This window comes from Hesperophylax consimilis, chromosome 23, assembly GCF_061612785.1.
Source record: "Hesperophylax consimilis isolate HC1 chromosome 23, BYU_Hcon_1.0, whole genome shotgun sequence".
In the NCBI taxonomy this organism is placed as follows: domain Eukaryota; kingdom Metazoa; phylum Arthropoda; class Insecta; order Trichoptera; family Limnephilidae; genus Hesperophylax; species Hesperophylax consimilis.
Window position 1 is genome coordinate 26,011,479 of NC_142858.1, and position 26,965 is coordinate 26,038,443.

Consider the following 26,965-nt stretch of genomic DNA (forward strand, 5'->3'; position numbering starts at 1 on the left):
TATTTTCTCACTATGTTAACACAGTAGGTAGGGCAAGATTTTATTGGACACGCTTTATTTTCGGCATATTATGCCTAGTTTGCAAAATGTCTTGAGTGATCGCACGCCATAATATGCCACTGTTGACTAGCAGAACTCGCATATATATCCTTAACGGCAAATGTATCCTTAACGGTAAAATATATGTGAATTCATTGGCTATATAGAGCACTAAAATCAGTTTATATTCCTAAGTATCAGAGGTATGTTTTTTTTTTTTAATGAGGGTAAAATTTTTTGTCATATTCCAGTAATTGACGCCAGAACACGACTGGTTACAATTACGGTTCTATGATAACTCAACACAACGTCAATTCAACACACATTTAAAAATGATATAAATCCATTAAATGCGATGAACAAAAACTACGTAACCTATTTAACATATTTTCTGTTTCTTCGCTTTTAATGACTTTATATGACATTTTAAAGGTACGTTGAATTGTCATTTGAACAATTGATTAAAACAATAATTATTCAGTTTGGTTCGGTATTTTGGCATCAAATACAAATTCCCCATGGAAAAAGGCCGCACAGCTAGACGTTGTGAGTGCACATTAATTAAGTTTCCGTTTTTCATACAGCTTTCAGAAAAATAATGGAAAATGAAGTGCCAGAAGACAAATTTCAACATATGAGTATAGACTATATGTCTTGGTTATATGAAGTGAAGTGGTCTAGTGATCTAGCAGTACTCGTGGTGTGTCTCGTCCTGCTGCAGGTAGACGTCGGAGAAGGGCGCAGCGGCGATGTGCGCGTGGTGGTGTCCGGGCGCGCCCAGCCCACCAGAGCCGTTCTGCCCCGGCCCGCCCGGCCCGCCCGGCCCTTGACCGCTGCCCGACTCCTGTCGCATCATGTTGCGGCGCCACTTAGCGCGGGCATTTTGAAACCAAACCTTAGTAAAATTAAATAATTTGTTACTTGGAATTGTGAAGATATCATTTTTCTAAAAAAAAAACCTTTTGATAGTTAATTGCTAGACTTAAATGTCCACTAAAATGCTGAAATGGAAAATAAATGTTTACATTAATTTTGTGAAGAGTGTGCTTAAAATAGATAAAAAATATGAAAATATTATATAGCTGTTGAAGTCTTTGGATTTGCTTGGGCTTTGCACGAAGTTTCCCAAAATCACAGAAGGTACTTAATTGAAATCAGATAAAATGTTATAATTATATTTTTCTCTCATTTTGAAAGTTTTGTGTGCAATTCATTAAGAGCTGCGAAATGGGGGTGAGATGGTTTTTACATAGTTTAGTGTGCAAAATTTTATCAATCTTTATTTTGTATTTAAAAAAGCCACCCGCCCGCCCGCTGCCCGTCTGCCCGCTAAAGACACTATTCTTTATACAAACGATATAATGTAATATAGGTATGAATTATGAGTATGCCCAATTTTTTCCGTCCAAACGATGCCCACACAACGCACAGAGCCCGCTCCCAGCTAGCAAATAAATAATTAAGCAGTTGTGTAACAAGGCAAAACAATGCGAATGAATTAGGGTCCAGTGTGTATCTCAGTGCCTTCTCTTCAATGTTCTAGTATTATTTATTTAGTTACTTGTTGGTTGGGAGCGGCTCGTTGCGTTGTGCGGGAGTCTTGTTGACGGAACCATACATAAATGCCAACTTATATAATCCGATGTCAATTAATCACCACCTGCAATGGAACAACACATAAAATTAAAGAAGTTCAGCGTTTGTCTATTTTTTCATTACCTGCAACACTCTCTTCGAGAGTCCAGTCTTCTGGGCCAGCTGTTTCAAGTCCTTAGCGTCGGGGTTCTGGTTGATGGCGAAGTAGGACTTCATGGTCCTGAGCTGGTGGTGCTTGAAGCTGGTGCGCATGCGCTTGGTCCGCTGGGAGTGCCTGCCCGATGCGCTGCCTGGAGAGGCTACTGAGGAGTCGTACGAAAGAGACTCCATGGAAGAATTCAGATCGGCTGGATGCACGATTTCTGGAAAGAAATAAAGTTTTGGAAATTATATTTAATGACTGCAATAGCCAATACAAAACTTGCCATGGAAAAAAAACCTACAGTTAGAATAAATCTTAAAAATATAAGCCTCACTAACAGAAGCTACACGAACATTAAAACAACAAAACATATTCTAAAATTACTTTATCTACGCTCTTTAAAATTCCATATAAACATATAAACAACAAAAATTACTTTTACATATATATGTAAAAATAATGAGAACTAAACCAAAAAATTAAATATATATTCTCCAAGTGTAATTTATTTGCTATTTAATTGTAATTTCGGTTCAATGCTAACTCAAAACAATGACTATTCAACACACTTTAAAAAGTGATATAAAGTTATTAGAAACGATGAATTTTTTTTTAACCTAACCTAACCTAATTACTTAACCCATTTAATAAAGCTTTTGTTTCATCACTTTCCATGACTTTATATAACTTTTTAAAGATGTGATGAATTATCATTTTGATGATTTATCCGGTCACCGTAATTTCTGCATTATTTTACAATCTCTACACCGACATCATCTTTTTGGAAACATATTCTAAAATTACTTAGTGTAAGTATTTAAAAATTTCATAAAAATACATCTAAAGAACAAAAAATATTTATACATGGATATGTAAACAAAAAAGTTGAATATATATTTTCCAAGTTTAATTTATTCGCTGTGGAGAAGCAGTCGATTTAAAATTTAATTTATAATTAGTGGGAATTAATTTTTATAATATAAACATAAATTAATTAATTAATTTTTAATATATATAATGGACAAAAGCGACATCTCTGGTCAATTTTGGATGGATTTTGCTCTGCAGGTGTGATAACTGATTACCGACACCTTTTTGCATTGATCAGTTGGATTCATACAGTTTGTATCATTTGTCAAAAGAGGTCTATTGAAGACTAAACTGTTTATATATTTTTTTACAATAAAATATCACAAATCATGGCAGTGCGTATTATTGCAATGTGCTGATTCTTCATTAATATTTCTACTCTCTTGAAAGCTGGTGACATTATAATCTCTTAGTGCGAACTCAAATATATTTTGTACTGATTGAAGATCAAGGAGCAAAACTTATTGCAAGTGGGATTCTCTGGTGAGTCTTTTCTGTTCATATGTATTTTGGTGGCTGGCTTAAGTTATTTTCTCCCTGCAGAGTGAATTCATTGATCAATGAATTTTTTTTCATAGGGATTTTGAATATTCCCTGATGGTCTGTGCTATTTACATGCCAGATTATCATCCACGCTGTGTAATTTTAGCTATTATAATTTCTGATTTTTTTTTCAGTGCTCTACACAGACATCATCTTTTTAGAGGGTCTTTTTAATGAGAGGTAAAATTAAGGTCAGGTTGATGGTAGTGGGGAGGGGAAGGATAAAGGGAAGAGGAAGGTCAGGAAGTACCAGGCTATTCAGATCTAGTTCACCAAACATGACTAAAGCCATTTCAAGCAATGCTTCAATTCTAAACGGTGGTCTTTCACTAGGGCGATACTGAGAGTGTCTATCGCTCTAGAACCATACCATTTATATATTATTTTTAATGAGTTAGGTAATTGTGAACTGTAAATCGGGATTTAAAACCGCGAACCTCCGGATTCTTAGTCGAGAAACTTACCCCTCGACCACGGAGTCCGTTGAATGTATTTGCAAATCTTCCATACTTTAGAGCTAGCATCTATCATAATCATATGTATATTCCATAATAATATTTGAAGTTAGTTATTATTGGTTTACCTCCTTTCATAATTTGGAATAGATAGTAAGAATAGATAGTAAATCATGTTCTGTATTGAACATCTTGCAGAATATTAAGGGCCAATTTGTGCCGAGGAATATCTATTGAAACATCGCAAAGGAGAGGGGGATAGGGTTGTTGACAAAAGCGCATCAGATGGCGAGATACGTCACGTGACGCCGTGTCAAGAAACACAAACACGACAAGTGGTGCCAACCACTCCAATAACCTGTAAAATAACAAACCATACGATATTTTTTAAAACGCAGTGTATTTTGGAAACTTCGATAAGCTCATAAGAGTGTAAATAAAATTGCCAATTATATTTAATAAGTACGCAAAAAAAAAAAATAAACTGATTATCATGAAAAATCAAGAGTCCCAACTGCTCCCAACCATCTGGAGCAGTGAGACTATGGCATACCCAATTGAGGTATGTTGTGAGGCTGAAGGTAGTGAGGAGCTAAGTGGGGATGTACCTGGCTATTCAGATCTGGTCACTAAAAACGGCCAAAGCAACAAGCAACGTTTCCATTCCGAATTGTGGTCTTACACCAGGGCGATACTGAAAGTATCTTTTATTATGGAACGTTTCGCAAATATACTATTTACTATTTGAAGTGAGTAATTCGTGAAACAACACAAATTAATCTAATAAAATTTACCTGTGCACGCTGGGATTTGAACCCGCGACCTCCAGCTTGATAGTCAAGAGCCTTACCCCTCGATAACGGAGGCCGTCAAAACTCAAAATAAAATCTAAATAAAAAATTACCATTATTGAAATATTCTGTACCTATGCAGAATTAAAAACACGAACGATTCCCAAGCTAAACTAGTAAGTACATCGTGAAAGGGTTCCGTGATAACTCAACACTGTGACAATTCAACACACTTTTAAAAAGTGATATAAAGTCATTAGAAACGATGATTTTTTTTTCTAACATAACCTAACCTAACCTAACCTACATAACCCAGTTAATAAAGTTTTTGTTTCATCACTTTCCATGACTTTATATAACTTTTTAAAGATGTGATGAATTATCATTGTGACGATTTATCCGGTTACCCGTGAAAGATATAAAAAATTATGTTTTGTGTATTTTCACAAAGTTAAAAATGTATTACACTTTAAAATTTATGGAAGATTTAAAGTTAATTTTTCTAATCCTGACCATCGGTCTAAAAACTATTACTAAATTACTGCTATTACTAATTACTTAAATTGTAATTTTAATAATATTCATCGATTTTAAAGACGATCTAAAACCGCACATTCCTAAACGGTTCAAACTGGCTACGATCTTATTAAACCTCAAAGTCAACGGCACATTTGGAATTGTTACAAAAAATTCATTGTGGTTATTTTTAGCAACAACAACAAAAAGTATAAATACCCTACTTTTTTTGAAGGAATGCTCCGTGCGGGAAGAGCAACATTCAATAACTTACTAGTATTTCCAAACTTTGTGAAACATTATACGAAATAAAGGAGATGTAGAAAATATAACAAAAATACATTTTTTTACAAACAATCGCAGCAAAGAACTGAAAAAAGACAGAAGGAGAAAATATTAAAAATGTTTGCAATGCCTTTTTTTCCTTAATTTTATCGTGTCAATACAGATATAGTAGGTACTTACATAAATATATTAATATGAGATTAAGACGATTTTGAAAAAATTACTTGTGAAATAACGTGATGTAACGTTCCAGTGAAATTAAAAAACTTTTTCCTAAATATTCGGATATTCTGTGTAAGGCATTTGGCACGTTTCTTTGCATCAGGTGTATACTTGAATAATCACGATGTGTAGGCACTTTTATTATTTAAAATATTTTAATTTATAAATCCTACATAATTTATAATGGAGCTATCTGAAAATGAATAGAACAAACGTAAACACACGTAGAATATTGAACACTGAACGCAGTTGACATTATGTGAAATGCTTTGAGAGTATTTTCAATTGTACACTTTTCCCCCATTGTTTCTATTGTTTGACGAAAACATTGTTCTACAACAGCAGATTTTGCAACAGCAGCGGGTTGAACAAAATACAGATATCATAATATATTATTGTATTTTTATTTGAATAATTCATGCACAGTGTTCAAAATGATCACAGGGTTTTTACTTTAGAATGAAATTTACTAACACAACCAATAAGTTTTAAAACAAAACAGGATGGTATTTAATGAAGTTGAAAGTAATTTTTAATAATCTATGCTGTGTCCAACCTTAAACTGAAAACAATCCAAATAGGGAATCACATTCTTACAGTGAAAATTAAAAATATTAATATCAGTGGTCTGTCCCTGAATCTCCATGTCAATGTGTAACTCGGGTTAAATGAACTTTTTAATAGAACTGGGATATGTTTTGATATTCAAAATGTGAATTGATTTTGGGAACGATCCAGACAAGCGATAGAGTATGTACTAAAAAAAAGAATATAAAATTCTGTAGATATTTGAAATATATTTTCATAAAATTTGGTTGTGCGAACAACCGATAAAGTATCTAGGTACCTAAATATCATATTTTTACTTGTAAAGGCAAAAAGGTACAAACCATTAAAACATACCGGGTATCGACGACACCGTTATTTTATTTAATGAAAGTGATTGGGTAACCAATTACAAAGAAGCTGAACATGGGCTTGTACTTCTGCAAAAATTGCTTAAACAAAACTCATTTACACTAAATGTCAACAAAACGAAATATTTAACATTTTCTATAACGGCAAGAGGACAACCAGCTGAGGATTATGCTCTCAAAATACATGATTGTCAAGGAAAAAACTTAACGCAATCATTTCACTGCCCCACCATAACACACTCCAGAAATATAAAATATCTCGGCGTTGAAATCGATGAAAATCTTCAATGGGACCCTCACATAAATAGCATTACAAAAAAACAAAGCTCATGTACTACTTTAGAAACGTACGCAATACACTAAATAAACATGATCTATATAAAGTCTACTACGCTCTTTGCCAATCAGGCTTAGAATATGGGATTATTGGATGGGGATCTGCCTCAAACTTTCACATGAAGGAGCTCGTTAAAACACAAAAAGTAATAATAAAAATAATCCTGAAAGTACCCATAAGGACTCCATCAAAAGAAATTTAAAAAAAATTTAACGTGATCAGCATTATAAAACTGTACTCAAAAAATGCACTACTCAATTTTAAAGAAAAATATGAACACCTTGCTGAACAACACACCTTCACTGCAAGAACGAAATCCTCAAATCTACTAAACATTCCAAAATTAAATAAATCTTTCGGCCAGAAGAACCACTATTTCCACGCTATAAAATTAAAAACACCATGGGGATAGAAAAGTTTAAAAAAGATATCAAATTATGGCTAACCAAACATGAGGATGAGGAAATCATTAAATTTATGAAGTAACCCCAACGCAACCTACAGACAACAAACATAAATACTTTTTGCTTAGTTTATTTTATATTTTATGGGAACCAACAAATTAGAAGAAGAGGAAATCATGATCAAAACAATTACAACAAACTAAACATGAATACCTAGTGAGGAGGACTGAGAACAAACTAAATCACTTTATATATTTTTTTACTTAATATTGTATCATTTTTACTTTACTTTATATTGCCGTTAAATAAAAAAATAAAAAAATACATATATTTATTTGAAAAGTGTATTTCTTTTGTTAAAATGTTTGACAGATGATTGCATAGATATCGTGATTTTTCAAGTTTACATAACATTCGAAGGTTAAATTTTTTGTTTTGAAAGGCAATTCCTCAGGCAAATTCTTTTAGCTTCACAAATCCTACAATTATAATATCTCGTGATATTTCACGGAACTGGGTTAGTATATAATATAAGAAATCATTACTGTAAAGTGAAAACTTAAAAACGTGAGCAGCCTTATTTAAAAAACGTGATGTATTTGTTATGTACGCAGCGCGTAAGGGCAGTGAATTTTTTTACTTATTACCATGGTGTTTGTTTGGTTAAAACGGTCTTAAACCAAGCTGGACGCCAGCATTATCACACCAACGTTGAACGGACGTGTAAGAATGTAATTTTTAAGACGGTAGGAGTGCAAGTGTCCAACAGATTCCTTCCCTAATGTAGACACAAGAGATAATCCTAATATATGATTACATTGCAAAGTATAAACCAGAAAAAGCAAGTAAATAATTATTATGATTTATGGCAAGTTTAGCATCACACGCGGGGGAATAAATATTGATCTTGTTATGTAAACAACGCAGGGCAAAGCACAAAACAAACTCTCAGCGCTCAGCTTTCTTTGTGTCTCATCGAGTGCTATCGCGAGAGGGGATTATTATCCAAGGGATGCTAGTATTATTTGTTTATTTGCTTTATATCTTTTTAGGGACGCAATCATTACAATACATGCATTCAATCACACATATTCTTGTGCAAACATATCGTAATACTCACCTCACCAGTAGTTTTATACGCTCATATATATTATTATATTTGTATGCACGTATATATTTTACATATCGATATACTTGTAACTCAAGTATACTGCACGTATTGTTGGGGGCAACTACTTATAATTGGATACGTTATTGTTATCGTCTTCTATACACTAGTTGTGCTGAGGGTTTGATTCCTGACGTATTAAAGAAATATAATAGATACTTAGAAAATATACGTCAAAAAGATTCGATGTGGGAGAAGTTTGACGAAGCTTGCAGAATATAATTGTTTTTGTTTTTGCTCCCAACCGTGTGGAGCCAGTGACACTATGGCTTTTACAATTGGGGAGGGTTTTAATCATGGATGGTGGTCTTACACCAGGGTGATACTAAGAGTATCTTCCACTCTGGAACTTGCCCAAAATACGCTATATATTATTTTAATCAATAAATTATGAAATAACACAAATTAATTTTGATGTGTATTTAAACTTGTGACCTCCGGATTTTTAGCCGAGAGCCTTATGGTGCATCCACACGCAAAGCTCACATCAACAGATAATATAAAGCACAATAGCGCTCGCCATACAATCCCATACAGACCCGACACACGTAAAAAGATAACGCGCTATAAGTGTGGTTCTGAACTTCGCTAACCGAATTTATTTTACGTAACCGCTCCCGACGCGATATTTGAAAAGTTATGCGTCCCCCTCTCCGCCGTAAAAAGGAGAGGGGGTCATTTTAATTGCGGAGCTACCGACTAAGTTCCGTGTTCCCTTTGACAGCCATGACATAAGCAGCCTAATAATGCATTTCTTATTTATTATGTTAGCTCATATCGTCATGTGTGCTAGTAAATTTAGAAACATAAAAAAAACTTTATTTGGCAAACATACTTAACATATATTTAAAATATAAATATAATCAATATTTGAATTTGAAGTAAACAAATTTTCGCCCTTTGACTTTGACTTGAGCTTATTTTACAATAATTTATTATATGTCGCTTTCGTCGATCGGCGTGCGAACTGCGAATTTCCTGATTCGACGGAGAGGTTATATGAAAATGCGCTATTTACGCGCAGATTGTTTAAAATCTAAAAAGTTTATAAATAGCATTTATAATTATATAGTTGGCGGCATCATCATCTGAGGATGAGCTGTCCAACAGATCCAGCAATAGGCGACAAGTATCATCCATTTCGAAAACGTGCTCAAGCTGTCAGTAAGTAAAGTTGTCACTTTGACAGATGAAATTATGTTCCTCGGCCGCTCTCGAATTCAACTGACCCCCTCTCCTACCATAGGAAGAAATATTTGATAGCGTCGTGTGTCGGTAGAAAAGATGATGCGCTGTACATTAACTTTTGATGTGAGCTTTGCGTCTGGCAGCACCATTACTCCTCGACTTAGGAGACGGAAAATGATACCAACCCAAGTTTTGGTAATGGCGTAGCAACATGCCGTATTCAAATAATACGTAAAAAAATAATATCGCACAATGTTAAAATTTTCGACTGCATTGGAATTTTTTCTAGACCTAACCATTTACAAAAAAATCCGTTAAAAGGTACGTAGATTTAATACAAAGTGTTTTTAAATTGGCATTCGTTGTCGGCATGTTGATAGAATTTGTTACTACGAATCTTTTCAGGAGTCCTAAGCCAGTTTTTTTATAAAGTACGGCGTGTGTGAGGTTCATTCTTACTAAAATTTTTCTTTGAAAAACTCTGAAGAAACTCACCGAATAAATAACTTCAAGGCCCCGTAGTAAACGTTTGAAGATGCTCTGAAAGGGATCTATTTATATATAATGTTAGAGACGGCACGGCTTGTTTGAAATAATATTACAATATATACTGTGAATTATTTCATACCTAAAACATATTATTTAATAACAAAGCAAAACATGTTTTTTATAATTTTCGGAGCTTACTTTGCATTTTTTTTCTACCGAGGGAATTTCGTATAATTACCGTTTCGGCTTTACAAATGTATGGACGTAATCTTCAAAAAAAACATTTGTTTTTTAATAACTTCAAATGTTAAAGAGAAATACGTTATAAATCGGTATAAATTCGGCATGCGGAGGTTTAAGGCTCTCGTCAATGTGCCAGATAAATAATATAATTGCTTTTTATTGTCATTTGCCGAACAATACCGTTTTACCCTTCAGTGTTCTTGTCGGTCAAGGTATTGCCGTAATATTGTCTCAATGAACAAGATACTCGTAAAGGAACAAGATATATTGCCTATTATTGCTTATGCGAAACAATTGTCTTGCCCATCAATAGTTGGCCGTGATTAGTAGGTAAGAAAAAAATAATAAAAGGGGACAAAACTGTATAAAAACATCAGGCAATAAAAGCATTCAAAAAATCTTACAGTTGACACAAAAAAAGAACTAAAATATATCACATTCAAAATTAAGGCAATATCATAAAATTTAAGGCAGTATTACAAAAATTAAGGCAATATCATAAAATTTAAGGCAGTATTACAAAAATTAAGGCAATATTACAAATATCAAAGCAATATTACAAATATTAAGGCAGTATTACAAAAAATAAGGCAATAATACATTTATTAAGGCAGTATTACAACAATTATGGCAATATTACTAATATTAAGGCAGTATTAAAAAAATTAAGGAAATATTAAAAAAAATAAAACAATTCTAACAATACAATTAAAGCAATATTACAAAAATTAAAGCAACATTTTATAAATAAAGGCAATATTATTAAAAAAACATATACATATTTTACACAACCGTATCAAAAATTACTCACATATTGACTTAGTTTTTTGTTACTGCCTTTATTTATTTCAATATGCCATTTAAGCTCGTTTAGTTAAACCTAATTTCAATGCAGAAATTGAGGCTGGCCTCAGCACTGGCAAGGACCCAGTGAGGTTCACATTACCAAATATTTTTTTGTAAATAATACTGCTAATGTAACAATAAATAAAATTCATTTTATATAAGGTCAATTTATCTTAATTACATACTTATATACATTTTATTTCAGAGGTTCATCTTTACGACAACCTGCTTCGGTAATAGAAAATTTATATACGTTTATCTGTGTACATTTAACTCAAAGCTGAGTAGTGATTTAATGGCACAAGGCAGAAGTGCTTACAATATGTGTACCGACGTGGAATAATATGAAATACTAATAATATCTGCAAACGCAGAATTACAACAGAATTACACAATCATAATTAATAATAAGACACGTGAACGAGCTATGTTTCTCAACCAATGTAAACGTTCAGAACCAACTGACAACGAGTTGGTTAACTTTACACGAAATACATTGAACACTGAGTTAGTAAGTCCATTGAACCACTTATTATTATACTCGTTATTACGCCAATGAAGTGGTAGTATTTACATGAATTTACGATAAAATGACACCATTATTCGAAATGTTCCTTCAGCCACTGTTCGCAATGGTTCGCAGTAAATCTCCGAATCTCGTATGGTAAACGAAACCTTACGATATTTTCGTTGGTAAAAATGTTAACTGATGATAATTACTATTGAAAATTTGGTAAATGTATTTTCACACTATTAAAATTTTATCTCCTTCGTAAAATTCTATGTCTTGTGATGGTATTAACACTTTTTTACCGTATTTAAGTACATATTACATGGGTAGAAATACTACCAATTATGGGATAATTTTTAACGAATGTAATAATAGGACGCCACATCTTATGGTTGGGTTGTTAAATCCCCAATAATTAAAAGTTAAACGCACCCTAATAATATCTAGCAGTTGTGTTATGTTTTGTTATAATTGACTCAAAACAACAGAAACCATACAACCAATATAATTGTAAAATGATATTTGTAACTTACCTAACGTGTTGTTGGACATCCTCATAGCTTGAACTTGCAGCGAGTCGGGTGACTGGACCTGCGTTTTCCTCTTCCTTGGGCGACCTTTCTGCACCGGACCCACTGAGAAGTACTGATTAGGCGACCCACTGGACCTGAAACAACCATTTTTATTGAATCCTTCGTTGTGATTTTTCTTTAGTTTTGGTTTATTACTAACTATTACTAAAATGTCTTTCTCTAAATCTCATGATCGCATGACATTGCTGTATGAGATGGAAACCTATTCTAAGTAGTAGATTTTTCGCAATCAATAGTTCAGGTTAATATATAGATATTATTTACTATTTGTATTACCTACTTCATTAAATTAGTTATCCCCACTTATAGTGCCTACCTACCAGGAGAAAAATGAGTATTGCTAATTTATCAAGAATCTCTTCAAATTATTAAAACCTGTTAATGCATTCGTTAGAGGGCTGCGATCCCGTTATTAATCGGATTACCAGTATTAGAGCGATTCTTAATAAATAACCAATACTGATTATTTTCCGTGTGCCTGTTTCAAGAACTTTTAGATTGGAAATAGTACCACGCGTATCGTCGCGTCGATCGACCGACGACGCGACGTAGCGTTGACGAGCTGGATCGATGCTCTCTCACAACCAGAAGACCGACGTATGCGTTGCACTATTTCCAGCCAAAAAGGTGCCAGACCATGCTACTTTTGAGAACAGGAACGTGTGAACATGGGTCTTGAAGGGATCCAAATTGTAGGAGGGAGGAAAAACAGAAGCAGGCAAATCGTTCCACAGCCGAGCTGTTGAACTCAACAAGTAGGATTAGTAGAACGACCCGTTTTCATAGGACAATAATGTCAACCGTGTACTTATTAGATTAACGAAATTGGGAACATTGGTTGCCATCTTGGGTACGGGAAGTTTATTTGATTTGATTACCTAAACATGGCTGCGATTTCCTCTTCGCAGTAGGCCTCGCTGAAGATAAGCTCATAGTGCGGGCGGCAGTAGATGGCCGCGTCGCGCATGCCGAACGTGTCGCCCTTGGACAGCGGCACGCCGCACGACGAGCACGTGAAGCAGCTGAGGTGGAACACGAGGTCGCGCGCCTTCATCACCAGCTCGTTGGCCGAGATACCCGCCTGGCAGCGCGCACACCGCTTCACACAGAACATCCTGCGGACAGGGGCGACGTACATTCATCTTTTATAATTATTAACAAATCATTTTCACAGTCGTCATTTGTGATCACTAGATTATCTGTTCAATTGTCATTTTATTTCCCAACCGAGTGTTCTTGTGAGTGCAAAGCAAATCGGAAAGTTCCTTGAGTAAAATAATCGCTGTGGAAATTGGGGAAAAGAAAATGTCGCTCATACCACCATTATCCCAATAATATCCCAGTTTTTGTTGAAAGTTAATTTAGAGATAAAATTTTTACTCAAGAAATATGAAAAAATAAGAACAGTTTTAAGATGTAAGTCATTATTTATAATATTTCCTTCCCTGAGCAAATAACAAGTTCTGTACATTAATGGCATAAAGATCATCTTGCATATTGCCTTGCATTTATCTCGTTCTTAAGTACTTTTTACCTACTGCAATTCTATGCCTATAGTTCATAGAACATCTTGTATTGCCTTGCTTTATTTTACATAAACGTATTAGAAACGACTTGATTATTAAAGACTAACGAACATTTTTTGACCTTATATTTAAAAAAATGCAAATTATCAGTTGGATAGCCCTGATATATTAATATTGTGTCAATTTCATGTTCCTACCATTCGATCAAGTATTGTATACTACAGCTTTAGGCTACATTCTGTTATAAATAGATTACACACCGTTAGTAACTCTTATGCTATGTTAGCTGATGTTTTTAATATGCTTTTGCTCAAATATAAAGCTGAATTAATTAAACATTTTAGCAGTACATATTTTAACGAGAGCACTGTATAACAGTTTTTTTGTTGTTGTTTTAGTTACTTCTTTATTTCTTTCTATATCTTTAAACTAATGTACAAATGTACGTTTTTTTCTTTTGTCTTGTTACTTATATAATCCTTTATTTTGTATCTTATGTTTTTTTCTTTTTTTCTATAGTGTACCAGTACCACGTTAATTCTAAATAAATATTAGATATGTTACCTGCAGTCGCCCTTGCATCAATGCTTTTTTCCGCTTTCTGTCCTATCAAAATAATTCATTTGCTACACGGATTCACAAATTCACAAAACCTATTTGACGTGTTTGTTTTCAAAAATCAATACCTAACTAAGTCAGTAGGATTTTGTTTTAATACTTTCAACTTTTTGTTTTTAAAGGATAATGTGGTCTTTACAGACTTGGCCTGTCACTCCCAGCTGGTTGCTTCTCACCTCCCCGATAATTTAATTACGTTTAGTTTAGTAGTAACGTTATTCAGCTATCGTCTCTTCAACATCACTTGTTAGGTTAAATTTTATTCATTACTACTAACATGAAACACCATTGATTTTTTTAAACGATGAAACTTAATTAAAACTCTGTTTTTACTTGCAGGTTGTAGGTAATGTGGGTACGTCGAGGTAATTCTCATAGTCAAAACGAAGGAACTCCAGTACATTTTTAACATTAGTTTTTATTAATAATGACATACTAACTAAACTTGTAATCGTCTGCTAAAATGCTCGTGTCGTCACAAGAGCTTACTTTTTTTATCAACAGAGTCAACTCAGTACTAAACTATGACATATAGTCGTTCTATTTCCTTTTGTATTACGGTAAGATATGTTTTAATCAGTTTTAGAAAGAGATAACATCACGCGTTGTATATTCATCTAAAAGCTTACTATACACTTCCAAATAATTTTAATATATTCCAAAAAGTCATTTACCGTAAAAATGTTTTCAAAATATTTGTCCATTTTTTAATTTTTTTTTATTAATTATTCTTATATGAAACCAAAAAAAATTGAAGCCACCATAACCTTTATAATATATCTGTGTAATTAAATATGTCTTTTAATTTCGTATAAAGTGGCGGTTTACAGCTTATAAGAATAATCAATCGGTAATGGAAAAAACAATAGTAAAAACATTCCTCTATTTTTATAAGCAGTATTTTTATTTTTAATAGCAAATGTCCGTATGTAATATTAAAATCCAGAGTTTTTCATCAACCAATAATAAATTTTGATATGCATAGTACATTGGGTGTGCAAAAAACACCTATTAGATTCACAAATTTCTGATAAGAAACCATTTTCAAGCAATACCCAAATTTAAAACCCACGAAGAGATGCAGTGATTTAAACCAAATAGACCGTTTTGAAAGGATAGTATTTTATTAATTAAAAAAACGGTTTATTAATCTACATATAATCATATACGCGTATAATTATATACGCGTATAATTACATTTATATGTTCAGAATCGATGTTTGTTGACCTATATGAATATATACCTCATTGCAAACATAAAAGAGAAAAGCAATTTGTCGAATTCTTACTCCTTATATTATTTGAGAACTAGTAATTAATGTGCTTTCTCGATTGTGATTGCTGTGACCGCATCATTATTTTTTTAAGTATAGCACGAGAAACAATGTGAGGCATTTTCTTATTGAAAAAGAAAAAATTATTAAATCTTTGTAATTTTCTTCGACTTGTTATTTTCTAGTGTTTCAATAATCACTACTGTTCTGTGTAACATTATGATTTCAACGAAATGAGTGATAATTTATTAGGTTATCTGAAAATCTATCACAAAGCTGCAGATAAAGTCGATGGTAATTCACAATTTTGTGAATACAATTCAGTGGGTTCGTGCGTAAAAAAATGTTTGCATGCCTTATTTATAATATATTTTTTTTTTGTTCAAACAATGTATGACGATGTGGGCCTCACTGGGTACTTTGCCCGTCCTGAGGCCTTTATTTTAAATTTTAATAAAATTCAATAAAAAGATAATATGAAAAAAGTAAATTGAAATAAAATGAAATACAATAGGCTATGATCTTTTTCTTAAATCAGTATATATTATGGGGTGTGGTCGTATATATTGAAGTGTGTTTTTTTATTATTTATTTATTATTATTATGTATGTATACATGTTTTTTTTACGTTTTAAAATATTCGTAATGTTGTCTTTTTTGTTATTTTAATTTTGTAATCTGGTATTTTTTCTCCTTTCTAATTTTTGTATCGATTGTTGAATGCTTTTATTGAAAGGTATCTGTGATGTCTTTGTCCAAATCATGTATTTACGGTCGGAAATTTTATGTTTATTTGTACGCTTGTTTAACTGGTGTATTAAATAAAGTTTGTGTTCATAAAAAAAAATTAAAAATGTAGTTTAATTTTATGTATAGTTTCGTTTTTGTAGGACGTCAAACATTTTAAAAGTTTTGTGTCAGTTATTCTACGTTATTTTAGGTATTACCTTTAGGATGGTTGTCTGTACGATTTCTATATGATCGATAGTTGAATTTGTTGCTTTTCCCCAAACAATGATTCCTTATTCTATTATGGATTGATAAAGTGAAAATATATTGTTTTAATTTGCTTTAGTTTCATATATCATGTTTCTCATGTTTAGGAAAATATGTAATGTTTTAAGAAGCTTATTTGTTAATTATTTGATAAGATGTGTCCATCGGAGGTAAAAATTATTTTTCAGTAATATATTTTTACCTCTAAAAACTCGGTGATCTCCATGGACCCAAAAAGCTCTGGACAGAGCATTACCGCACATTTGCGTGAATGTTGTTGAAGTGTGAGGTGAAGTTGTCTGGCAGCCATCTTGTATGACAAACTTTTGAATGATTTGTACGCAAAGCTTTGCATAATGAATTATTATGATTTTATATTTTTGTTGTTAATGCATGCAAATGTAAGTACCTAGTTTTGGCTTTTTTCATACATCTACCCCCTCACTTCGCGGCTTTAACTGTTTTCAAATAGTTCTGTCTGGAGCTTTATAGGTTCATAGTTATCGCTGACATGACAGCGTTGATTTTTTCTGCCCGTAATTTCTAAGGCAACGGAACTATTTCAGCTCTCAATGTCAAAATACGAGCCATTAATTTAAAAAAATAGACAATAAGTCACCGCACATGACGTATTGTCTGTTTTTTTGCTCTTCATTTGGTATACAAGAAAAAAGATTTCATTAAAAGAGAGTTAACATATATTGAAACAATAATGAAACTATTCGTTTGCGGGCTACTTCATTTGTTGCAAATTTTACTATAGAACCATATGAACCTAATTCTCCGTACACTGTATATTCAAACTTTCTTATTACTATTACACTAAATTAAACATTAAATGTCATATAAATACTGCATTATGTAAAGTGTGGCATTCGTGAAAACTACACGGAAACTAACAATAAATTATCTACAAGTGAAATTAAATTAAAGTTTATTAGTACCTAGAAAGTAGTTGGTAGTCATATTAGATAGATATTAAAGGCACGGTTCCATGATAACTCAATACAGTGACAATTCAATACACCTTTAAAAAGTGATATAAAGTCATTAGAAACGATGAAAAAAAAAAAACCTAACCTAACCTACTTAACCCAGTCAATAAAGTTTTTGTTTCATCACTTTCCATGACTTTATATAACTTTTTAAAAATGTCATAATTTATCATTTTTATGATTTATCCGGTCACCTAAAGGCACAGTGCAATGAAGAAAAGTAAAATCATTATATCAAATCGCTCGCGGCATTTAGAAATTTTTGGCATGTCATAAGCAGAGTTAAAAAATTAATATGCATGTTATAATACATCGCATAAATAAAATATTTAATTCAGATAATATAACAAATAACATGTACATTTGTAAGAGACATTCACAAATTTACAACGCATTTTAAATAATAATATAATCGCTGTATTAAAAAATACTACCATAATCAAACCTCAATAAATTATACTCTAAAAATCTAATCTCATATCGCGAAGAGTGGATATTATATTTACATATTTACACTTTCCAATAAATTTATTTTAATCCCAACAAGTTATGGAAAACTCATCGAGAAAGATTTGAATGATTGGTATGGATAAGAATTCAAAATATTACCTACTCTGTTATTGCAACAGAAACAATAATAATTTATTTTGCCCAAAGTATCCTTGTGGAAAAAGACTATTAGTACACATTTATTATTGTTATGTTCGCAACAGAATCAGTGGTAACATATTTAAAAATATGAAACAATAAAAGGAAATTATATTTTTCATTTAATTTAAATATTTCTATTTTTTAAAATAGTAACCGTATATGAAGAATAACAAGGAAATAATTGGGTTTTAATAATTCTCTTTACTAGAGATTTCTGTTACGCAATACAATGAAATGATTTAAATGAATCAAATTAAACAAACGAATCAATTAAATTAAATGAATAACAAGGATCAAATGATACAAACGAATTAAGTTAATCAAAATACTGATGAGTCATACAGTTTTTTTTTTTAATTGAGGATTTTAATAATTTCATCTGTGGTCCGCCATAACACAAGAATATCCCAAATAAATAAAACAAAATTTGCAAAAAATTTATTCATTTCATATTAAAACTCACTAAGCGCATTTTTTCCGACACCGAATATAACATGATGATGATGAATATTCAGAAATGGAAAACATTTTTTTTTCATTTTTGAATTTTCATCATCATGTTATATTCATTTTTTTTCATTTTGAATATAACATGATGAAGATGAATATTCAGAAAAGGAAAACATTTTTTCCGCCACCGAATATAACATGATGATGTTATATTCGGTGTTATGTTATATTATATTATATTATATTATTAATATAAATATAACATAAGAAATGGAAAACAAAATTTGTATAAGTGAAGCCGATTTGGAATTTTTTTATTTTTGTTGTTGTTTTGTTTTAGGCTATTTGGGCATTCAAAAGTAATATTTGTTACATTAAAATGAGAGGGGTAGAAGTCAGCGTCCCGTATGGAAAACTGAAAATCTTCATGCGTCGTTAAAGTAAGCGCTGCCGGTAATCTTTTTATCATACTCCATTCCCTTTCTGGACCGTCCTTTTCAATAAATAATACTGTCCTTTACAGAATTATTTTAACCTTCTGAAAGAAAACTTCTACGCAGAGCAAAGTCACCATAAATATGAATGTATTTTATTTATTTAAGGTTAAACGCAACGCTCGTTGTATTCTACGTGTTCACAGATGGCGTTAATTAATTAATTTTGTTTAAATACGCTTTTGCAAGGTATTGCTTTACAATATTAAGACAAATCATTTGTTTGCGCCCGTATATACGCAATATGAATATGAATCAATAGTTTTGTTCGTTTAAAGACTTAATTCTTTCGAGAAAGGCACAAAAATACAATATTTTACCGATGATTCAATCCAATATTGTATTTGTATGCCTTTCTCGATAGAATTGAGTTTTTATATGGACAAAACTATTTATTCATATTCATATTGCGTATATGAGGGCGCAAACAAATAATTTATCTTAATACTGTAAAGCAATACCTTGCAAAAGCGTATTTAAACAAAATTAATTAATTAACGCCATCTGTGAACACGTAGAATACAACGAGCGTTGCGTTTAACCTTAACCCCGTAGGACTTTTACAGAAAACATGTGTAAATAGTTGTAATAGTTTTATCTCCAGCAACGTGCTTGGGGTGCACAATTCAATTTAATTCATCTTGACACTAAAGCTAACAATATAATATGAAAAAATTAATAGAGAAACTAAATTAAACAGCATAGTATTCGTGTAGCAATTAAAAAATTATTGGTACGTGGTAAATAACATAAATCTCCATTAGAAGAAAAGGATAAAAGTTAACATAAAAAATATTGGTACCTACCTGGTAAATAAAAAAAATCACCAATAGAAGAAAAGGATAAAAATTGATTTAAAGAATTGATTTTAATTACATTAGTTAAACATTTTTTTAAAATTTTATAATTTATATTTATATATGGAATAAATAAAAATAAATACTGAAGAATGAAGAATTAAGCATGAAGATTGAAGAATTGTTTCGTTTTAATTATAATTTCAAGAAAAGTATGATGGATGAATAACTTAATTTCAATAATTGTAATAATTATGGCTGACACGATATTATGTTCATGATAATGTGATTATAAAATGTACGGCGAATCTTGGTATTCAGTAATTGACGCTTTTGTTATACTCCATATTACTATTGCTGTGCCGGTGATTTTATATCAATGGTTTAGTATAGTGATTGTATGACAGTGTGATAGTGTATGTATATTATAATGATAATACGACAGCGATTTTATTACTTTTTTTTTATTTTTCGGAATAACTTTATTGAGTAAAACCTCAAATTGTAATATTTAAATATTGAAGACAATATTAGTGATTTCTAAACAAAAATCTGAAACAGAAAAATCAGAAAAGGAAACGGTCACATCTGGGACGCGAACCCAGGACCCTTGTCTTTCCGGTACAGTGCTCTACCAACTGAGCTAATGGGACCCTATTCCTCTCGGTCACTTTTAACTGTATCATACTTCGAATAAGAACTACTAACATTATCTTCATTTTTTCACCACACATTTTTATTGGCAACTACCTTTATGTATGATCGCAAGATTCAACCCGAACTAAATGCCATCCAGACAGCGTCTTTTTAGATAAACCTATCTTATTTTTTATTTTTAATGTGCGACATCTGTTGACTTTTCTGCAAGTCTAGAATGAATATTTATTTTTCGGAATAACTTTATTGAGTAAAACTTCAAATTGTAATATTTAAATATTATATCATACATAAAGATAGTTGCCAATAAAAATGTGCGGTGAAAAAATGAAGACAATGTTAGTAGTTCTTATTCGAAGTATGATACAGTTAAAAGTGACCGAGGGGAATAGGGTCCCATTAGCTCAGTTGGTAGAGCACTGTCCCGGAAAGACAAGGGTCCTGGGTTCGAGTCCCAGATGTGACCGTTTCCTTTTCTGATTTTTCTGTTTCAGATTTTCGTTTAGAAATCACTAATATTGTCTTCAATATTTAGATTTTATTACTGTTATAGGTATAGTGCTTGAACGTTGGTTTGTATATTATTATTTATTACGGAGTGTAGTGATTGTATGATCGTAGTAGATTGATTGCATATCGATAGTATAGTTACTGCGTGGTACCAAACTCCCTATATCTCACCTGTAGTAGTCCTCCTTACAATATATATTCCTGTCTCTGGCGAAACAGGTGAGCTCTGTATCGAGCGGTAGACGGCACTCGCAGCAGCGTAGACAGGGCGCGTGCCACTGCCTGTCGGCCGCGAGGAGGTAAAATCTGAAACAATATCGCACATTACGTACTTTACTTATGTACATTTTAACATGAAAAAGTTTTCAAAAAGACCCCATAATAATGTCCGCCAGAGTTTTGTTGCCGACAAATATTAAAATATATGTCATGGCCCAAGGGTAGTGGCGCAAAGTTGTGAATATAATCTAAAAATTGGCCACTGTCCGTTACTTGTCACTGAACTTACATCATCGAGCGTGGATGAGGCCAGATAAGAGCCCCGGAATTCACTCTGCGCGACCCAATAATCAGTAATAACTCCCAACGGAAAGAGTTACATTAGTTATTCACGAGTTGTCGTGTAGATCTTGAGGTGCTCTAAAAATTAAGCTAATTAGAAAATATAAATTATGCTTATCGACGAACGATAGACGCTTTCACACAAAGAATTACGGTGGTATAGAGGTACTACCTACCTTATTTTTCTGTGTATACACTGCACAAGATTAACAGTATTTTACTTTGTATGACGCTCAATATACTATTGATTGACTAAATGAAAATCGGAAAGAAAGGAGATAAAAATCATTTATAAAATATTGGTAAGGTGTTTTTTGTGAACTGGCAAATATGTAACACGATAGTTAAAATATTGCGTTTTGAAGTCATCATATTCTGAAACCCCCAAAACGCCTTAGAGTGTTAATTGGGATAAACTTTAGAATAAAGCAGGTATTCATAAATTTGGTAAAGTAAATTAAAATAAAAAGGCAACTACATGTTTAAATGATTTAAAGTATAAAAATCCATCTGTGAAAAACAAAGTTTTTTGACTTTCCTAATACATTTATTATTAAAAAACTTTTTTTTGGATTTCTACACCTCAACCAACCTCGCTATAATCTCTACCGATTTCAGAAAACTGCGTGTAGGTCCGTGTGTGTACGTAATTGCTAAAAAAATTGTTGGTAGAATGCATTGTTATCGACATCGACTCTATCTGCGGAGTTTCAGCTAGATATCATGTGTGGAAGTGGGTTAATTTCCACTTCCAATATATGCATTTAATCGTTACCGAAAAAAAATCATGTATTTAAAAAGGATATTATGGCATCATAAGTTTTTTATTAGACATTCAGACTTGGTTTTGGTCACTTTGGTCACTAAAATTTATATGGAATATTTCCAACTACTGACATTTTTTCTTAAACAGATATTCAATTTCATTGGCCTTTCTGAGGTCTATGAGTCAAAAGGTCTTATGTAAATTGATTATAACAGTTTTCTTTGAAAGTGACAAAGGATTTTGGCCAAATAAATCCTTTGCACATGCTATTATCACACGGTCTAAATTAAGACAAAAGAACGATAATATTTTGTTTTCAACACTAAATAATTATCCTCGCAGGGGCAGGCAGAGAGACATGAGTATTTGGTCCCCAACTTCTTCTACCATATTCATTCGCATCATATATTCTCTTTACAATCATTTCATCGTTCATTTGATATTTATGCCCACACCATCTAAGCGTCCCTTGCTCACAACAATTACATCAGCCTTGCATTCTTTGCGAATCTACTCACTTTTTACACGATCGTAGACATAGACATATGAATATTAGTAGACCTGCCCTAAGTGATTAAAAGCGTATTATCCCCACTCCCCATACCGGTTCCATTGGAGCCGGCTGGGCTCGCGTATGGCCTCAAGTGAAATTTGAAAACGTGACGTCATCATTCTTGTGCGAACTATGGTCGAGGCATCATCGGTTCATTTTACGAAATAACACGGCAAAATGTTGACTTGTGATATGAAAACTTGTAAAAATAGATGTGAAAAAGAGAATAAACCCAATTGTCGTATTACATTCAATAAGTAAGCATTATTTTACTTTATTTTAAGCTTATTCACACCGTATTATATGGATCAGTTTTAGAAACATATTCTATCACATCACAATGTAGCGATTCTCAAGTGTGCTCATCGTTGTTTACTGAGGTAAGTAAATTATGAAACATTTGTAAAAGTGTCTTAACTAAATACTCTGAAACTAACTACGACTCTGCAAACAGAAGAAATTTACTTTGCCGAATTTGGACTTCGCAAATTAGTTCATAACGTAGCGAGTAATTTGCGCTCCCATGTAAAAATGTCTATTCATTCAAAAGCAGATTTTACTTTTAAGAACTAAATTGTGATATTATAATGCGAAATGCCTATTTACTGTCAGATTGATTTATTGACGAATCACAGTCAGCTTAACCCCCTTCGTTCTTCAACAGTTGATTTTACCCCTCGCCATTATCTTCTCGTCTATTAATTCCTATGTCTGTTATCGTAGATGATTTTACCATACAGACGCCTCATGGAATCTACTTTTATCCTTCCTCTGACGTTTTACGCCTCCCTGTCATACATCAGGGTAGGTTCCTGCATTCCACTGTGACAATTTTTGTTAAAATTAACCGCGTTCATAGCAAGGACTGAATACATTTTTATTTTAAATAAAAACATATTTCATTGTGTAAAACCACGAGTTTTAAATTAGTTTATTTACCGATCGATTTCACTTTGCTCAAGCATCATCAGAGTACAAATTAATACTAATATTATACAAATTAATACACAAGACATATCATAAATATATTATAACGATGAAATTTTGTTTACACCTACATTTAAATTTGCACTAAATGTTAAATAATTCACGGGCTTAACTTAAGTAAGCTTAATCAGGTACCTATGTATATTATCAACCATATCTGTACAGTAATTATATTTTCTAGATTATTATCAATTACGATCCCAAGTAGTAATAATCATTATTATATTATCAACTGTTAATAATCCTATTTAAGTATCTTGATTGTAAATTATTACCTCAACTAATTATCATATCTAATAATAATAACAGATATGTTGACAATATACTACCCTGATGAAGTTAGGTATGAAGTATAAGTAGTTGAAAATATTACTTATTTTTAAATTTTATTTTTATTTTTTATAACACTTATTACATTTTATGCTTTTGACTGTCCAACTAGGAAGGATTCCCGTTTTAGGACAGTCAAATTTACAGGTTTCAAGTTATCCTAGACGAACATTAAATGCGCGGTGTTGAACAATTTGATTGCTTTTCACGATTTGTTTAGTTTTTTTACAACGTTATCAAGAAATTTTAAGGGATTGAATTTTCGTATTCGATTATCGGCTTTCAGAGGTCGCGGGTTCAAAACGCGGCATGCGCGTGTAAATTATATGTGATTATTTAGTCATATTTTACAGTTTATAATAATATATAGTATACTTGCGGCACTTTCCAGAGTATTGATGTTTGGTGAACAGATTTGAACAGCCAGGTACTATTCCACATTCCTTTTTCCTTCCCCTCCCCACCACCTTTAGCCTCACAACATACCCCGATTGGGGATGCCATAGTCCCACTGGCTCAAGACGGTTAGCAGCAGTGGGGACTCTTTAGCGGTTTACAGTTTAAAACTTTGTACAAGTGATACAGGTAGAAAACAAAACGATTTATTCACTGTAACTGGAGTTATTGTTGTGTGTAAAACATCTATTATTTGTACATCGCTATTTTCGTGGGAGAATCAAGTCAAGGGCGATTTAAAACTTCATTTACTCAACCAATAACTTATCACTTAGAATTATAATTAATACCTTACAGCTTAGGTTTATTACTAGTGACTTACAAGTAAGACTTATAACAAACTAGCAACTTAGTACTAGGACTATCAACTTCACTGCGGGACTTAAAATTACCCACTTTATATACCTACCTAATTATTATTGTGTATTATTTATTTATTTATAACACGAAGTTAATACAAGAAAAATTGATAAAATATAGAATAATAACAAATAAAGAAGTCAAGACAGGACAATGTTTGGATGGAGTTCACGACACGAGTCGAAGGGATATTGAAAGGGGAGAATTGCAGAAGAATATGTGAGTCATCATACTAATCATATTATAATAATTTTGAAACTGCCGATGAGTTCAAAGTCTTTCCAACGTTTTTCTAAAGAAGAAAGATTTAATTTTACTTCAAGTTCATCGTCTGAGTAATCGCCCTAACCTCCAAGCAATTCCCTTTAAGAAGCGGGATGGAAGCTGCACGGAATAGATGTGATTAATGTGAACATCATGGAATAGAGACAAATAATGCAATTTATATATAAAAGTAATATGTTAATTTAATACAAAATTATTTAATCATCTCAAAGCTGATATTAAGTTCTATCTTGTTTCTATAGATTTTAAATCACTTACCATTTCTTATCACAATAACTTTTATTTGCCTAGCATCAATGTTTATTATTTTTGTTATCACTCTGTTAAATGTTCCAAATAAACAATGACATAAAATTATCAGCTGTATGTATGCTAAACATATGAGAAGGTTTGTGATAATTTGTATCTCAATATACTGCTCGGTGAAACCGGTAGTCACACAGATAGGTACTAAAAAAAACAATTGTCTAAAACCAATCTTCACTTCATCCTAAACATAAAAATGCAAGATACGTGACGATTAGAATCAAATAAATACTTTTTTAAATATTGATAAAAATAAAAAAATTTTGGCTGTTTTTCACATTGACGTATATTTTTAAAAGCTTTTTTTACATTGTTTATCTAAAGCTGATTAATCAAGTGACAGGAAGTAAGTAGTAATTAAACATCATGTACCTGTCAAGAATGGGCCCCCCGCAGCCAGCGCAGCCCTCCGGGGGCGCGGGCGAGCGCTCGGGCAGCCCTTCCCGGTCCTTCAGCATGTCTGGAGCCACGCCGCTGAGCTTCACTGGGGCACCATCGCGCGGGGGGCACCCGAAACTGTTCCTTATCGCCGCCACGAGGCGATACAAACCAACTAACACCACTAAACCACTGTAAACACGCTCAGTTTCTTTATGTCTTTTATAAACACTTAAAAATGTTCACACTTTTTTTTCTTGTAATCATTTAATATGTCTTGATGAAATTGTGTTAAATATTTGATTATTCGTTATTTTTAATAATTATTTTAAAAATATATTTCAATAATAATGATGTTGCTGCAAAAATAATTTAATAATTTGTACAAAATATTTTTTTTAAATGTGCACCTTATGTTTACATAACGTAGCAAATTTACATTGTCCAATTAATTATTACATATTCGTTGACGTATTATTTTCATTAATTAATATTATTTTAAACAGTTTAAAACATCTGTCAATGTAAATATGTATGTGCCTGTCACTGCGTTGCAATTAATGATTAATTACAATTAATCAACCAATTTTGAGCACAAATTAGAGTCGAGTAACGGCGCCGGGAAGGCAGAATGATGACGAACGTTTGTTCCGACGCTCCCTCGCGGACTGCGCCGCGGCGTCGGTAGGAAGCTCCTCCCCTTCACCCCTATCAACCCCACCCCACAGGCGCCCGCCAATAGAAGCCACCCTCGACACGCGGATGCTGTGTGGCCGAACTGCCGGAAAAATGCAAGCGTTTTCAGAGGAAGCATTGTGCGACATATCCTGGTTCTTACTCCATTTTATTTTACGTGCCAT

At 32.6% G+C, this 26,965-nt stretch overlaps 1 protein-coding gene across 1 annotated transcript; it reads right to left on the reverse strand.

The window, feature by feature from the left end:
* Nucleotides 1–724: 724 nt before the first annotated feature.
* On the reverse strand, nucleotides 725–26,965 carry LOC149412495 (LIM/homeobox protein Lhx9-like). Its single transcript, XM_089645718.1, has 7 exons — nucleotides 26,775–26,965; nucleotides 26,100–26,297; nucleotides 21,295–21,429; nucleotides 13,040–13,270; nucleotides 12,096–12,223; nucleotides 1,759–1,997; nucleotides 725–934 (listed from the first exon to the last, which is right to left on the reverse strand). Exons 1-7 carry the CDS (start codon nucleotides 26,963–26,965, stop codon nucleotides 725–727), a joined length of 1,332 nt encoding a protein of 443 aa, XP_089501844.1.

Bases quoted from the DNA above. Each gene is read 5' to 3' on its own strand.
- LOC149412495 (XM_089645718.1), bottom strand. From the start codon at position 26,965: ATGGCACGTAAAATAAAATGGAGTAAGAACCAGGATATGTCGCACAAT. The intron at 26,298-26,774 runs GTCCGCGAGGGA...GCGTGTTTACAG, and splicing joins CCTACCGACGCCGCGGCGCA to TGGTTTAGTGGTGTTAGTTG. The intron at 21,430-26,099 runs GTACATGATGTT...ATATTGTTTCAG, and splicing joins GGGGGGCCCATTCTTGACAG to ATTTTACCTCCTCGCGGCCG.